The 16,555-nt window shown below is 47.4% G+C and overlaps 1 protein-coding gene across 1 annotated transcript in view; it reads left to right on the forward strand.

Moving 5' to 3' along the window:
* Window positions 1-16,555, forward strand: part of BCORL1 (BCL6 corepressor like 1) — a 145,756-nt gene that overhangs the window by 29,331 nt on the left and 99,870 nt on the right. The window contains 1 exon segment of the mRNA XM_077484877.1: window positions 10,845-11,119. Within this exon segment, the coding sequence (XP_077341003.1) occupies window positions 10,938-11,119 (182 nt within the window). The 5' untranslated portion in view covers window positions 10,845-10,937.

Genomic DNA, 16,555 nt, shown 5'->3' on the forward strand with positions numbered 1-16,555 from the left:
ATGCCCGCCGCGGCCTCGGAAGCACCGAAGAGGTTAATCCACCGGCGGGGGGGCGGCCACGCAGCCAATAGCGTCTCCTGGTTTGCAGAGGCCACACGAGGTGCGTTCATGTGGATTGTGTTTGTTTGCGTCGGCGGGTAACCGCCCATTTCACGATCGTCTCGGAGCGCCGGCGCTGTAAAAATAGCGACTGTCATTATCGGAGATTCAGGGAGCAGGTCTGTCCTGTTCCAATCCAACCCCCCCCCCCCCCCCCCCCATGGTCGCTTGATTTATTAAATCGGGAAATCCTCCTCCTCGGAGAGCCGACTTCATGGAAAAGTGCCCTTTGTACCGGCTCGTTAGAAGCATCAGTCTGCCGGGAAGTGGTATTTCGGTTGAGACTGAGACTTGTGATGTCGTCCCCTGCCGGCTTCTCTAAAGGTTCTGTCCCCGCTTACCTTGGGGTGTTCTCTCCATTCTCTCTCGCCTCCCCTCTTCCCCGTCCATTAATTAGGAATCCCCGAGGAAAGGAGAGTTTTTCATCATGGCCGAGACAGGTGGAAAGACTTGGGATCCTGCAGCGCAGAGGTCTTACCACCAATGTCCTTGTATAGTTTAAAGCTGAAACCTGGGGAAAGTGGTGGGACTCCCTTGTTGCCTTGAGGGTTAAATGGTTTTTGTCTAGGGTACCTTCAACTTATTCCTTGCTCCCGTAGGCATCCTCCTCTTCGTGTGACCGCTCCACGAAGCCGCTTTTTCTCTTCCCACTTGTTTTGGTTGACTTGTGAGCCATCCCCTGCCGACTTCTTTAAGGGTCTGTCCATGCTTACCTTTTTTGGGGTGTTCTCTCTGTCCCCCATCCATGAATTAAGAATCCTCATGGAAGGGAGGAAGCTTTTCATCATGGCCAAGACCGGTGGGAAGAGGTCTTGCCACCAATGTCCTTGGAAGGTTTAAAGCTGAACTCCGGGGAGAATACAAAACTACCCTTGTGGTGGGGCTCCCATGGTGCTGCAAGGGTTAAATGCTTATTTTTGTCTGGGGTACCTTCTTACTTTCCTTGTTTCTGCAGGCTCTCTCCTCTCCCTGCGACTGTTCCCCCAAAGCTGCTTCTCTTTGGCACTTGGGCGTCATCCCGTACAATGCAGAACCTGCAGTCCTGCATTGTAAAGTGAAGATGCCGAGGGACGCCTACATCCCCCGGGCATCAGAGGGAAGAGGAAAGGGCCTGCTGCCGATGGGAGAGCTATGGGTAAGGTAAGTAAAAGTGCTTTCTAATGGTAAGCTAGATAAAATCAGGCGTTTAACAGCAGCATGGGGCTTTACTACAAGGGTATTCAGGTTTAAAGTGAACCTGTCCCTTCTGCTGTGCAAAGTAAGAATCTCTTCTTAGCCTACGTCCCCTGCCCTTCATATGTTTTTTTTTTCTCACGCTCCTTCTCCATTCAGCTCCTCTTTCTGGATTGAAAGACCTGTGCGAGGTCCCAGTTGGAACCTATGCAGACCTATCCCCGACCTTCACATGACTGCGTTTCGGGCCCAGTGATTGGCCACTCAGGTGCTGCTCACTTAATACAGGGGAGGAGGTGATGTGGGGATAAGGAGGGGAGTCACTTGGAGGCAAGGGGGAAATATTTCCGTGGGAGGTGGGGGGGGGTTGTCACTTGGAGGCAAAGCAAGATATTCCTGTGAGGGTAAGGGGAGAAGGTCCCGTGGGGTAAGGGGAGAAGCTCCCATGGGGGTAAGGGGAGATGTTCATATGGAGGCAAGTGCAGAAGGTCCCGTGGGGTAAGGGGAGAAGGTCCCGTGGGGTAAGGGGAGAAGGTCCCGTGGGGTAAGGGGAGAAGGTCCCGTGGGGTAAGGGGAGAAGGTCCCATGGGGGTAAGGGGAGATGTTCACATGGAGGCAAGTGCAGAAGGTCCCGTGGGATAAGGGGAGAAGGTCACTTGGCGGTAAGGGGAGAAGTTCCCTTGGGGGTTATGGGGAGGTCACATGCTCTCCTATATCCGGAAGTACTGGGTATTTCCAGAGGCCCTATCTGAGGAACGAGTCGGAAGGGGATCATGAGGAAGGAAACTATTAATAGCATTGGAGGTGGGCTTTAAATAGAACCTGTTATTTGCCCTGGAAGGGCTAAGTGGCAGGTTTACTAAGGTTATATACCTCCCCTAAATATCCATTAGAAGCTAAAATGTCAGCTAAAAGTCAACTGACCATAAAGTTGGCCTTACAAGCTGCAATTTGATAAAACGGTTGAACGCTGAGCTCTAACTTTTTGTTAAAATTGCAAAGCAATTGGGGACCTAAAAGGCCAGCGGCAAGGAGATGGAATAACAATTGCCCCAAATCTGATGAAGTTTGTGTGCGTGTTGTTCCCCCTCCTCCATTTTTTCTCGCTCTGGTCTCTTGGACCATATTAAAGCTGACTTCACAATCAACGGTTTGATTGAACTTGTAGGTGGTGGATTGCTTAATTTCTGATGATTAGTTGCGATTTGTATTTTGGATTCCCAGTAGATGGAAAAGTGGTTGAAAAATGTTGACAATTGCCCTATGTATGGCCAGAATTGATCTCTTGGGTTTAGTTTGATCACTGTTTTATCTTTACTGACTTTCCCCATCTTTAGTGCTGGACACTTGGCAGTTTTTATAGACTTATCAAGTTTTGATTAAAAATGTGATTGCATTGAAGTGCCTGGTTTCTGGCTTTTAAGGAGTAAGGGATCAAAACAAAGGTTGAGATTGACCTAAAATGTCTCTCAACTGATAGTGTTTCAGTTGATTTTTCTATTTTTGTTTGGAACCCTGCAACCCAAAGGTTACATATGCCCCCTTGGCGCATTCTGTTTGGCCCTCAGGGCCCCTGGAAATCAAATTTTGTAATTGCAGTGATCTCTAGCAGTCTTGTGTTATATGTGAACAGTCTAAGCATGTCCCACCTCTCCAAGCAATTCCTATAGCCTGTTTGCAGTCTCTGGTCATCTCTAGTCGCATGTCTATAGTCCGACCATCTTGAGTAGCTTGCATGCAGTCTGATCTTTTGTAACCGTTTTGTCCACTTTGAATTTCTTGTGCTGCTCGTCTGCAGTTTCTGACCATCTCTTGAAGCCCATAGTTTTTGACCATCTCTCATAGCAAGCCCTTCGTTTTTTATCATCTTTCGTAGCAAGCTCGTGGTTTTTGACCATCTTCTGTTGCCCATTTCCTTTAGTAAGTCCTGTAGTTTTTGACCATCTCTCGTAGCAAGTCTGTAGTTTTTGACCATTTTTCGTAGCAAGCCTGTCATTTATGGCCATCTCCTGTTTACCATCTCTTGTAGCAAGTCCATCGTTTTTGGCCATCTCTTGGAGCAAGGCCATAGTTTTTGGCCATCTCTTGGAGCAAGGCCATAGTTTTTGGCCATCTCTTGGAGCAAGGCCATAGTTTTTGGCCATCTCTTGGAGCAAGGCCATAGTTTTTGGCCATCTCTTGGAGCAAGGCCATAGTTTTTGGCCATCTCTTGGAGCAAGGCCATAGTTTTTGGCCATCTCTTGGAGCAAGGCCATAGTCTTTGGCCATCTCTTGGAGCAAGGCCATAGTCTTTGGCCATCTCTTGGAGCAAGGCCATAGTCTTTGGCCATCTCTTGGAGCAAGGCCATAGTCTTTGGCCATCTCTTGGAGCAAGGCCATAGTCTTTGGCCATCTCTTGGAGCAAGGCCATAGTCTTTGGCCATCTCTTGGAGCAAGGCCATAGTCTTTGGCCATCTCTTGGAGCAAGGCCATAGTCTTTGGCCATCTCTTGTAGGATTTATGCAGTCTGACCGCTTTCTGAAGCATTACATTCACTGAACATTATGTGCAACTTCTTGGCAGTTAGGTTGACACCTGAGGCCCCTTGATTAAGGAAGTTAGCCACCCTTAATTTAGAATGTTGGGTTGTTCAAGTCCAGGGCATGGTGTTGGTGGTGGTTGTTGTTGTGGAATGTTCAGTTCTGTGCGTTGGTGTTTCTTTTTTTCTAGATATTTAAAAAAATAAAAAAAGTCTGATATTTGAACATGTTAAAGCTACCTATAGAGATGAGATGGCATTCTGAAGGAATGTAACATTTTTTTGTCCAACATGGAATTTTGGATACCTACTGAAATATTTGCAATACTTTTTTTTTTTTTTTTTTTTTTTTTTTAGATGACTTTGCTTATTAAATTGATTGTTAAACTGGAAATATATCCCATCATTAGGGGGAACATCTAATATTATTATCTAGTACCCTCACGTTTTAAATGTGTTTTTTTTTTTTTGTTTTTTTTTTTTATAAAAAAATTTTTTCATGAGAGGAAAATTGTCACCATTTTTTTTTTTTTTTTTTTTTTATAGAGATCTTTCGTACAAAATACCCTTCAAGTCTGGCGAGCGTGGTATTGTAGGCAGCCCAAGCGCCATCACAACCTAGGGCCCACAACTTGCCAACAACTGAATTGCTAAAGGGTCGCTTACCTGTTTCTATGGAGTCTCTCTCTTGCTAGTTGGGAGAGCAGCATTCTGGGCCAGCAAGGGAGCAATTCCATAGGTGTAAGTGGTGGGCTTTTCAAGTTATCCTGCTGCTGGTGTCTCATGCATCTTGCGCATGTGACATGACTCTAAGCCCTTGTACACACGGTCGTAGATTCCGACGACCAAATCCGTCTGAGTTATTCCGACGGATTAATTCCGGAAGAGGTCCGGAAGTGATGTTGCATACACACGGTCGGACTCAGTTGTCGGAAAATCCAATTGTACATAACGTGATGACGTTATTTCGTTACGACGGGACTACGTTCAGGATAGTAGCCAATAGCTTTGGCCTAGGAATTGGATCTGAGCATGCGTGGCACTTTGTCCGTCAGAGTAGGTTACACATGATCAGAGTATGTCCGATAGGAGCATTTTGTCGGAAAATTTTACCGGCAAGTTGGAAAAGTTGGTCCGTCGGATATTCCGACGGAAACAGTCCGATGCAGACCACACACAGTCGGAATATCCGACAAAACGCTCCGATAGGAAACATTCAGACGGAATCTCCGACCGTGTGTACAAGGGCTAAGGCTGCCGAAAACCACTGCAGGGCTTGCCTCTTTCCACAATAGCGTTAATATACAGTTTTACGAAAATTAATTGACTCGTATTGTGTCTATTATCTGATTAAAAATGAAACTTTATCTCAAATTTATTTTTATTTTTTTTAAGTAAATTTACAAAAAAATTCTGCAAGTTTTTACTTCCAGAAATACTGCTACTTTCTAACTAAACATTGTGATAAGAAGATTATCATAAGATAAAATGATCACATAGTAACCCGTAGAACTTGGGGAACTGGCCATTTTATTTTGTGGTAGGAATGTGTCCTCCTCTACACGCTGTGAAGGCTTCCAGAAATTATGGCTGATATGGAAAAAACAAACTTGTTTTCTCAGTTTCTTAAAGCGGAGTTCCAGCCATTTAAAAGTCAGCAGCTACAAAAAGTGTTGCTGCTGACTTTTTATAATTGCACTCGCCTGACCTACGGTCCAGCAATGCGGGGCGCATGAAGCCGCGCTCCTGTCCCCCGCCTCTCCGCGGCGTCGGCATTGTTACTGTGGGCGCCCAGCTGGGCTCTCACTGTGCATGCGCGAGCCACGCTGCGATTGGCCGGGTAATCTTCTGGGACCTGTGATGTGTCCCAGAAGATTGCAGGGAGGGAGGGGGAAGAGATGATCTTCCTTCTGGTGCCGCGGCAGTGGGAGCTGGGTGCCTGTAAAAAAAAAAAAACAGGGGAACCCGCTCCGACTCTCTCTCCCCCCCCCCCCCCCCCCCCAGAAAATTGACACGCCAAATGTGGCATGTCAGGGGGTCACCAGTACAGAAAACAGAAGTTCCATTATTGGGTGGTCTGTTTCCTGGGTCCTGGACCCTTGAGACTTTGTAGAGCTTTGAGTGGGATAAAGCCTCAATCCCTGGGTCCCACGTCATGAAATACTCCATGTTCTTTATTACTATTTTATACCTGCAACGTACTGATCATGCCAGTGTATCATGAGCTGTAAATATAAATTTTCAAGGGTTCCTGCTGGGTACAAAGGTTGAGTGAGACCGATTTAGGGCAGCGCTTCTCACACAGGGGTGTCGCGAACATGGGGAGCGGATTGTGCAGCTCAGGCCAGGATGCATAGTTCCCCAGTCGTCCTGGGAAGGCTCTGATGTATTGGGAGTTTCTAATTTAAGCGGGTGCTTGCTTCTGATGTCAAGTTAAGTACCTTTTATTTTTATTTTTTTATTTTTTGTGCATTTGATTTCGTTTTGTACTGTCGCTATAAATTTTATATTTCAAAGGTGTCGGATTTATTTTTTTTCATTTTTTTTGGGGGGGGGGATTTACTTTATAAAATTTGCTGCAAGATTGCATGCATTTTTTGGTGTCATTTTTTAATCTGCAAAATGCCAAACACAATTTTTGGCTGTTATGTTTCGGACTCTGAAATTCCAGTGCATCTCCTAGTATATTTAATTTGTTTCATTTAGCGTTCTTTTGCATTTGTATTGTTACACTTTTTTTATTTTTTTTATACCGGATGCATTTAATTTTTTATTTGTGTACTGTTGCTTTTAACCTTTTTTGTTCTAATTTTTTGGCGGGCTTTTTTTTTTTCGTAAATGTAAAATAATGAAGCTAACGAGGGGTGTTTTTTCAATGTCAAAAAGACCTTTATTTTCTACGCGGAACGACGCGCAAACGAGATCCAGGTTGCTCTGGAGGCATTTAAGCCTTCATTGAAAAAAGGATTCCCGTGGGATCTTCTTATGATATCCCGAAAGTCGAGGAAAAAAAAATGTTTTCGTTGCCTCGAAATTTTCGAGAAGAAAGAGAAATTGTCATTTTGGTAAAATATGTGGGAAGGTGACATTACGTTGGCTTTAGAGGGTGCAACGGCCTTTATGGGTTATGAGAGCTCCTTTCAACTATCCTGGACCTTTTCCAATGCCAAAAAAAAAAAGCTCCAGGATAGTTGAAGGGGCTTTCATAACCCTCAGGAGCCATAAAGGCCATTGAACCCTCTAAAGCCAACGCAATTCCTTCCCACATATTTCACCAAAATGCCATAAATGTTGCCACAATCTTAAGTTTGTCGAAAAATTTCAGGGAAATCCTTTTTTCCTTGACCTTCGTGGTCTAAGATGATCCCGCGGGAATCCTTTTTCAATGAAGGATCGCAATGCCCCCCAGAGCAACCTAGATCTCATTTGGGCGTTGTTGCGCGTAGAAAATAAGTGTCGGCTTTTTTTTTTTTTTTTAAAGGCGTCACAGTGCAAGCGGAGCGCCCGTACCCTGAAGGTCTGCGTGACACTTCCTGGCCTGTCTGCCCGGTCTCGCAGTGTGCTCTGTGTGTGTGTGTGGGAAGATGTGACAGTGGCTGATGAATGGGTTAAACCGGCTGGCCATCCGCACGCCATCTGTGATTAGTGAACGCTCAGTAAAGCAGGATATGCGTAGCTGCTATCCTGTGAAGGGGACGGCTTATATCAGCTAATCGTTACCGTCGCTCCGATTCAACTCACTCCGACGTTGGAGGCTTAAAGGGGAATCCGCAGCCTCTGGGGGGGGGGGGTAAAAAAAAAAGGTTCGTTCTTTTAGGTAGAGTCGGAGACGTGGTTAGGCTTGGTGGAATTAGTGGGTTGGCCACAGACGGGAAGATATCCGTAGGAGAACAAAGGGCGGGGAACTCTTATCCATCCTTGTTTTTGCGTTGCTGTTCGCAGCGAGAGTTTCCTACAAGCCGGACAATCTATGATAATGAGATCCTCCGACTGCCAGAGCCGCTCAGCCTCGCCCCCGAGAGATCTGAGACGGCCCATTAATTGCAAGCAGGAACATTGCTTACGGTTTATGGGAAGCCTTTGTACTTTAAAGCTGAACCCCAGGCAGATACAACAGACGCACCTTAAAGAGGAACCTCACCCCCACAGTGATATTTTTATTTTTGTATTTTTTATTTTTTTACCTGTTGTTTTTGTGGATTATCCTCAGAATACATGCTCGCTGGTCCAGCAGATCCAGTGCTGTGCCATTGCAACCCTCTGGTCAATTACCGCAAGTTTAGGTCCAGCGCCATCTTGTTTGCAAAGTCTTCACGGGGCATCTCCATGCTCCACGGCAATTCATCAGGGGGCCATTCGCTCTTCCGAGTTCTTGCTGATGACCTCCATGCTACACGTTACCGGGGGAGGCGCGCTTTCCTCCTGGGTTCTTGCTGATGACCTCCATGCGCTGCAACATGTTGTTGTTTGAGGGCCGTTCTCTTTTCCCGGTTCTTGCTGATGACCTCCATGTGCATCATCAGGGAGCTGCTTTGTCTTCTGGGTTCTTGCTGTTGACATGCATAGGCCCTGACACATTATTAGGGCACTGCCCTCTTCCGGGTTCTTGCCGATGATCTCCAAGCTCTATGACACATAATTAGGGGGCTGTTGTCTCTTCTGGGTTCCCGCTGATGATGACCTCCATGCTACACGTTATCAAGGGGGGTGCTCTTTCTTCAGAGTTCTTGTTGATGACCTCCATGCCCTCAACACATTAGGGGGCTGCTCTCTCTTCCGGGTTCTTGCGGATGATCTCCAAGCTCGATGACACATAATTAGGGGGCTGTTGTCTCTTCTGGGTTCCCGCTGATGATGACCTCCATGCTACACGTTATCAAGGGGGGTGCTCTTTCTTCAGAGTTCTTGTTGATGACCTCCATGCCCTCAACACATTAGGGGGCTGCTCTCTCATCCGGGTTCCCGCTGATGATGACCTCCATGCTACACGTCATCAAGGGGGGTGCTCTTTCTTCAGAGTTCTTGCTGATGATCTCCATGCCCTCAACACATCATTAGGGGGCTGCTCGCTTCCGGGTTCTTACTGATGATCTCCAAGCTCTGACACATCATTAGGGGGCTGCTCTCTCTTCCGGGTTCTTACTGATGATCTCCAAGCTCTGACACATCATTAGGGGGCTGCTCTCTCTTCCGGGATCTTACTGATGATCTCCAAGCTCTATGATGCATCATTAGGGGGCTGCTGTCTCTTCCGGGTTCTTACTGATGATCTCCAAGCTCTATGACACCTAAGGGGGCTGCTCTCTCTTCCGGGATCTTGCTGATGATCTCCAAGCTCTGACACATCATTAGGGGGCTGCTGTCTCTTCCGGGTTCCCGCTGATGATGACCTCCATGCTACACGTCATCAAGGGGGGTGCTTTTTCTTCAGTGCTCTTGCTGATGACCTCCATGCCCTCAACACATCATTAGGAGGCTACTCTCTCTTCCGGGTTCTTGCTGATGACCTCCATGCTACATATCGGCGGAGGTGCCCTTTCTTCTGGGTTCTTTTTTTGATGACCTCCATTCACCGCAACATGTCATCAGGGGGGCTGCTCTCCAAGGTTCTTGTTGATGATCTATGTGCTGCACCACATTATTAGGGCACTGCTCTCCCTTTCCGGGTTCTTGCTGATGACCTCCATGTGCAGCGGCACATCATTAGGTGGCTGCTTTGTCTTCGTCATATTGCTTGACACATCATCGGGGGGAATGCGCTCTTCTGGGTTCTTGTTGATGACCTCCATACTACACATCAGGGGAGACGCTCTTTCTTCTGGGTTCTTGCTTGATGACCTCTATTCAGGGCAGCATGCCATCAGGGGGGCTGCTCTCCAAGGTTCTTGCTAATCTTCATGTGCTGGAACACGTCATTAGGGGGCACTCTCTATTCTGGGTTCTTGCTGATTACCTCCGTGTGCTGCAAAACATAATTAGGGGGTGGTTGTTGTTCTTGGTGATGACTTCGCATGCTACTCGTTATCAAGGGAGGCGTTCTTTCTTCAGAGTCCTTGCTGATGACCTCCATGTGGCGCGACACATTAGGAGGCTGCTCTCTTTTGGGTTCTTGCTGATGACCATATGCAGCGGCACATCTTGAGGGGGCTGGTTTGTTTTCCAGTTTCTTGCTTATAACCTGCACATGCCGTGACACATCATTGGGGGGTCTGCTGTCCTCTGGGTTTTTGCTGGTGACCTCCTGTGTGCACGTCATCGGGGGGGGTGTGCACGAACCAGGAAAGGCCAGCTGGCTCCCTGATGACATGCATTCAGTTTTACGGTTGCAATCTGCCACAAGATGGGTCCTGGCCGCCATCTTCTTTTTTTTTTTTTCTTGCATCATCAGAAGTCCACTTTCTCTTCCAGGTTCTCTCTGATGACCCCCATGCACTATGACACGTAATGGTAGGGGGGGGGAAGGGTTAGGAGACCCTGTGCTCTGTTGTACATCATCAGGGGGGAAGGAACCAGGAAGAGCGAGCTGACCCACTAACGTGGGTATTCGGGGGGGGGGGGGTGGGGGGGCGGCTGCATTCATGACTAAGAGAGGAATCCTGCAACTGCTGAGTGATGTCCCCCAAACTGGGGGGAGAAGCAAATAAACCATGTCAAGTTGTTAAGGGTTTGTTTACACGGATGGCCAGGGGCTCAACCGCCTGCTTGTACCACGCACCTAAATGAGGACTGCTTAGGACTGTCCATATGGCCGATTTGAGTGAAGGGGGCCGTGCCACAGCCACGTGCGGTTTTGGCGCAGCGGTTCAACCTCTTAGCAGGGTTAAAACAGGTGGTGAGAAGTGAACAGATCACCTCCTAGCTGCCTGTAAGCTGCCCTCTGAAAAGTGATCCACTGCAGATTGCCTTTCAAAGGGTGTTAGGAATGTAGGGGTATTAAGTGGATGGGAGGGAGAAGTTTTTTTTTTTTATTTTTTTTTTTATTTATTTTTTTTTTTATGCTTATTATACCCACATTTTTACATGATATCAACCTCTTGCAATTCCTGTACAACAGAGCTCACACTGGAAGAAGAAGCAGCAGCAGCACAAGGGGCCAGTCAATGTGGGGGGACATGCTGATAGGAGGAGAGAGCAGAGTGGCCGAGGAATGAGCTCGTCAGTCGTCGTCTTCTTGCAATCGCAGGCTGGGGGAGGGACGAGACCTGTAAGAGTTAAAACCACAGCAGAAAGCCATCAAGTCTCTTGCCCCGCCAAAGCCAAAGCTGTGCTGTGTGGCAGAGCTGTGCAAACTTCAGGACTGGATGGACCGGAATACAAATCCCCTGGCAGGTAAAACAGGCCTTGTATAACTGTTGTTGGCTATGTGCTTGGAGTTCATCTTAGAGGAAGCTTGGTACTATGTATAGTTTGTAATTCTATATGTGAGGCCCACCCTGTTTATTCATTACATAGGCAGCTTCTGCTTCCTGCTGCTGGTTAGTTCTGCATAGAGGTTGTACTTTACTGTTCCTCTCAGTGCAAGTCTTCAGTCACTTTAGCCCCTTTTAAATATTGCTGATCTGTCTGGTGAGATGAGCCTTTAAGGCCAGCGTAAAGCAACCCACTTCCTCTGAGCCCAGGTCATCATGGATTCCCCCCCCCCCCCCCAGTCAGAAGGAGAAGCAACTTTGTTCTCTCCTCCTATCAGCATTAATGGGCTTTTTGTACACCACCCCCCAGTCTGAGCTCTGCTGTACGAAGACCACACGAGGTTGATATTGGGTCATATTTGGGTACTTTTAAACTGCTTGTGTTTAAAAAAAGAAAAAATATATAATGGAATGATGTAATAATGATGTAATAATGACGTAATAATGACTACAGAGCTGCGGTCATTTGTCTCCGATACCCGTCTGGAGTTTTGCTTTAAAATCAAAGAATCCTTTGGTCGTAAAGGAACCAAATGCCCTTGTGGTTGTGAAGCGGTTAACTCGGTTAAGGGGCTCGGGTGACACCGGGGTGGGGGAGGGGGCAATAACAGTTGCTGCCAGCGGGGTCACCTCTCTTCTGTGTCACAGGAGCGGTCAGTCCAGGGGCGTGACCCCGTAATTGATGTGACGAGGAGCTGCTAACTGGGAAAGTGTCGAGTAAGGGGGACTATTCACCGGGGGGGCCCGGAGCCCGACTGATGTGGGAGAACTTTCTGCATCATACTGGCTGTGTGGTCAGCAAGGCTACCGATGGGGGGGGGGGGGGGGTGGAGGGGTTATGACATCTGTCAGGTTTTTATTCCTGCTCGTGACTCCACTTTGAAGCCTTCCCCTGACTGGGGTGACGGGGGTCACCAGGACAGGAAGGGACAGACTGCAAAAAAAAAGTTCCTTTCTTTGTTCCAGATTTTGTCTCCGTTTTGTAGAGATTTCCTATTAACAGCCAGGCAAGTGGTATTTTCAGAAAGAGGTCGGCTCACCAGCGACAAAGGTCAAGAACGGGCTAGGCTCAGAAAACCTTGCCTGCTTCTGGGCCCATTCACACCTACACTTTGCGGTAATGTGCGCCGCGCGGCATATGTGCGTTTTAATTATGAATGGCAGCCTGGAGCACTCGGGGAATACCCATGCATTGTGACGCACTACCGCGCTGAAAATGGCGGGGGTATGTTTTCTGGTGTGCTGGAAGCCCATTCAAATGAATAGGTTGCCTTAGGGCAATGCATGTTAATGCACAACATTAATACAAATCACCGAAATGGGGAGGCTCGACTGGATCCCCCCCCAAAATGGGGAGGTTCTAATGGGCCCCCCGAAAAGGCAAAGCTGTGCATGGGGCCCCCCAAAAGGGAAAGGCCCGAATGGGCCCCCCAAACCTGAATGGGTCCCCCAAAAGGGAAAGGCCTGAATGGGTCCCCCAAACCTGAATGGGTCCCCCAAAAGGGAAAGGCCTGAATGGGTCCCCCAAACCTGAATGGGTCCCCCAAAAGGGAAAGGCCTGAATGGGTCCCCCAAACCTGAATGGGTCCCCCAAAAGGGAAAGGCCTGAATGGGTCCCCCAAACCTGAATGGGCCCCCCAAAAGGGAAAGGCCTGAATGGGCCAACCAAACCTGAATGGGTCCCCCAAAAGGGAAAGGCCTGAATGGGTCCCCCAAAAGGGAAAGGCCTGAATGGGTCCCCCAAACCTGAATGGGTCAAAAGGGAAAGGCCTGAATGGGTCCCCAAACCGGAAAGGCCTCAATGGGTCCCCCAAACCTGAATGGGTCACCCAAAAGGGAAAGGCCTGAATGGGTCCCCCAAACCTGAATGGGTCCCCCAAAAGGGAAAGGCCTGAATGGGTCCCCCAAACCTGAATGGGTCCCCCAAAAGGGAAAGGCCTGAATGGGTCCCCCAAACCTGAATGGGTCCCCCAAAAGGGAAAGGCCTGAATGGGTCTCCCATGTTTTACGTCCTCTCTGGCCGGATAAGCAAAACTCCACGTCTTCTTCAGTGAATTTAATTCTGCAGTGTATCTGTTGCAGAGAAAAGAGTGAGCGACTGTCCATTGAGGGGCAACGGTTTTAGAATAGTCTTACATGTTGGTTGTTCTGCCTCCAGATTCTCCTGTAGGAGGCAGCATAACCCAATTATCTCAGATCATCTGAATCCTCTGTCCCTCTGAGCCTTAATTGTCCACCATTGAAGGACACAGGATTCTAGAATAGTCAATGACATACGGGTTATTCTGCTTTCAAGTCCTCCTGAAGGCAGCAGTATAACCCAATTATCCCAGATTAACTGAATCCCGTGTCCATTAATGAGCTTTCTTTATCTATTTGGGAGCACCGATTTGTAGAACAGTGTGACGGGGGTCTTCAAACTGCACCCCAGGGGCCAGATGCGGCCCTTTGCTTGCTTTGATCCTGTCCTTGACATCAGTGAAGGGACACAATTTCTCCCAATGACACCAGAAGTTGGGCCTAATGACACCAATGATGGGGCACAATTCCCAGTGACATCAGCAATTGGGCCCAATGACACCAAAGATGGGGCACAATTCCTCCCAATGATGGGGCATGTGTCAGGACCTTTTTCACTCCCAATGGCCACAGCCCCCAAAGTCTGAAGGACAACAAACCATCCCCCTTTATAGAGCGTTTGGAGACCCTAGTCTACGATATTAGTTATACTGTCTTTATATCCTCCTGTAGGTGGCAGTATAGCCCAGTTGTATAAGAATAAATATCCTGCGTTCTTAAAGGATCTTCCTTTTATCGTCCATTGAGGTATACAGCATTGTAAAATAGTCTGACTTGAGTTATTCTGCCTTCATGTCTTACAGCAGGCAGCAGTATAACCCATTGTTTCCCAGATCAACTGAATCCTGTGTCCCTTAATGAGCTTTCTTTTATCCATTCAGGAGCATAGAATTGTATAGAAGAGTCTATTATGTTATACTGCTTTCAGATCCTCCTGCAGGTGGCAGTATAACCCAGCTGTGTAAGATCAAAATCCTGTGTCCCTTGGTGAGGTTTCTTGTCCATTGAGGGACACGGGATTGTAGAATGGTCAGATTTGGGTTACGCTACCTTCAAATCTTCGTGTAAGTGGTGGTATAACCCAGTTGTCTAAGATCAAGTGTCCCTTTTAAAGAACGATTAACAAAAGGTTTATTTATTTTTTTTGTACGTGCCATAAAATCTGTATTATAATGTTCATTAAGGGACACTGGGTTCAAGTGATGTAAAACAATTGGGTTATGCTACCGCCTCTCTGTTGCACATTGGGTGGGGCACAGGATTTTAGAATTGTCTGAAATACGGGTTATCTTGCCTCCATATCCTCCTGTAGGCGGCAGTATAACCCAATTGTCTCACATCAACTTAATCCTGTGTCTCCTATGGAGTTTTCTTTATCATCCAATGGCGGACACAGGAATGTAGAACAGTCTTATGATTTATGTTGCCTTCAAATCTTCCTGTAGACGGAAGTATAACCCAATTGTCTGTCTGAGATAGATTGATTCCCTGATCCCTTAATGGGTTTTGTTGTCTGTTGAGGGACACAGGGTTGTAGAGGAGTCGCGACATGTGGGTTATACTGCCTTCAAATCCTCCCGTCGGCGGCAGTATAACCCAACTGCCCCCAATCACCTTTATCCTGTGTCCCCTAATGAACGATAAACAAATCTGCATTTTTGTACTTGCCATAATTTCTGTATAATTAAAGCGGAGGTCCACCCTAAAGTGGACCTTCCGCTCATCGGAACCCTCCCCCCCTCCGGTGCCACAATCGGCACCTTTCAGGGGGGAGGGGGGTGCAGTTACCTGGATAATCCAGGTAACTGCACCCACTTCGGGGATAGCTCTCTGCGGAAAGGGGCGTAACTTGCGCCCCTTTCCGCAAGTGCCCGCCCCTTCCCGCAAGTGCCCCGCTGCCTGCTGGGAAACACACAGATCCCAGAGGCAGCGGGGAGCGTCCTTATTGCGCAGCGCGATTCGCGCATGCGCAGTAGGGAACCGGGAAATGAAGCCGAAAGGCTCCATTTTCCTGATTCCCATACCCAAGATGGTGGCGGCAGGACCCGACAGACGACCTAGAGATCGGCTTCGGGTGCCGACATCGCGGGTGCGCTGGACAGGTAAGTGTCACTATTTTAAAAGTCAGCAGCTGCAGTATTTGTAGCTGCTGGCTTTTAAAAAAAAAAAAAACGCGGAGTCCCGGTGAACTCCCGCTTTTAAGATTCCTAAAGGAACAAGGGAATCAATCTGCAACAACTGGGTTATACTGCCTCCTATAGGATGATCTGATGGCAGTATAACCCATATGTCAGACCATTCTACAATCCTCTGCCCTCTCAGTGGACAATAGGCAGGCGGCAGGATATACCCAACTTTCTTAGATCAACTGAATCCCGTGTCCCTTAATGAACATTAAAATACAAGGTAGTGTAACCCAAATCTCAGTCTATTCTACAATCCTGTGTTCATTAAGGGACACGGGAATAAATTGGTATGAGACAACTGGGTTATACTGCCACCTACAGGAAGATTTGAAGGCTGTATAATCCACATGTCATGACTCCTCTACAACCCTGTGTCCCTCAATAGACAATAAAGCTCATTAAGGGGCACAGGATTCAGTTGATCCAAGACAATTGGGTTGTAGCTCCACCTACAGGTAGATTTGAAGGCTGAATAACCCACATGCCATGGACTCCTCTACATCTGTGTCCCTCAATAGGTGATACAGCTAATTAAGGGACACAGGATTCAGTTGATTGAAGACAATTGGGTTATACCGCCACCTGCAGGTAGATTTGAAGGCTGAATAACCCACATGTCAGACTCCTCTACAACTCTGTGTCCCTCCATAGATGATAAATCTAATTAAGGGACACAGGATGTAGTTGATTGGAGACGATTGGGTTATACCACCACCTACAGGAAGATTTGAAGGTAGTATAACCCAAATCTCAGTCTATTCTACAATCCTGTGTTCATTAAAGGACACAGGATTAAATTGATATGAGACAGTTGGGTTATACTGCCACCTACGGGAGGCTTTAAAGGCAGTATAACCTACATGTCCTAGACTCCTCTAAAACCCTGTGATCCTCAATAGATGAAGCTAATTAAGGGACACAGGATTCATTCAGCCAATTTGGTTATACTGCTCCCTACAGGAAGACTTTAAAGGTAGTATAACTCAAGCCATAGACTATTTTACAACCTTGTGTCTCCCTCAATGGATGTCAAGAAAAAGCTTTTACGTGGAGCACATAGATCTTATATATATATATATATATATATATAT

The sequence above is a fragment of the Lithobates pipiens genome, unplaced genomic scaffold (genome assembly GCF_037356315.1).
Source record: "Lithobates pipiens isolate NorthernLeopardFrog02 unplaced genomic scaffold, aLitPip1_a1.2 Scaffold_1, whole genome shotgun sequence".
Classification (NCBI taxonomy): Eukaryota; Metazoa; Chordata; class Amphibia; order Anura; family Ranidae; genus Lithobates; species Lithobates pipiens.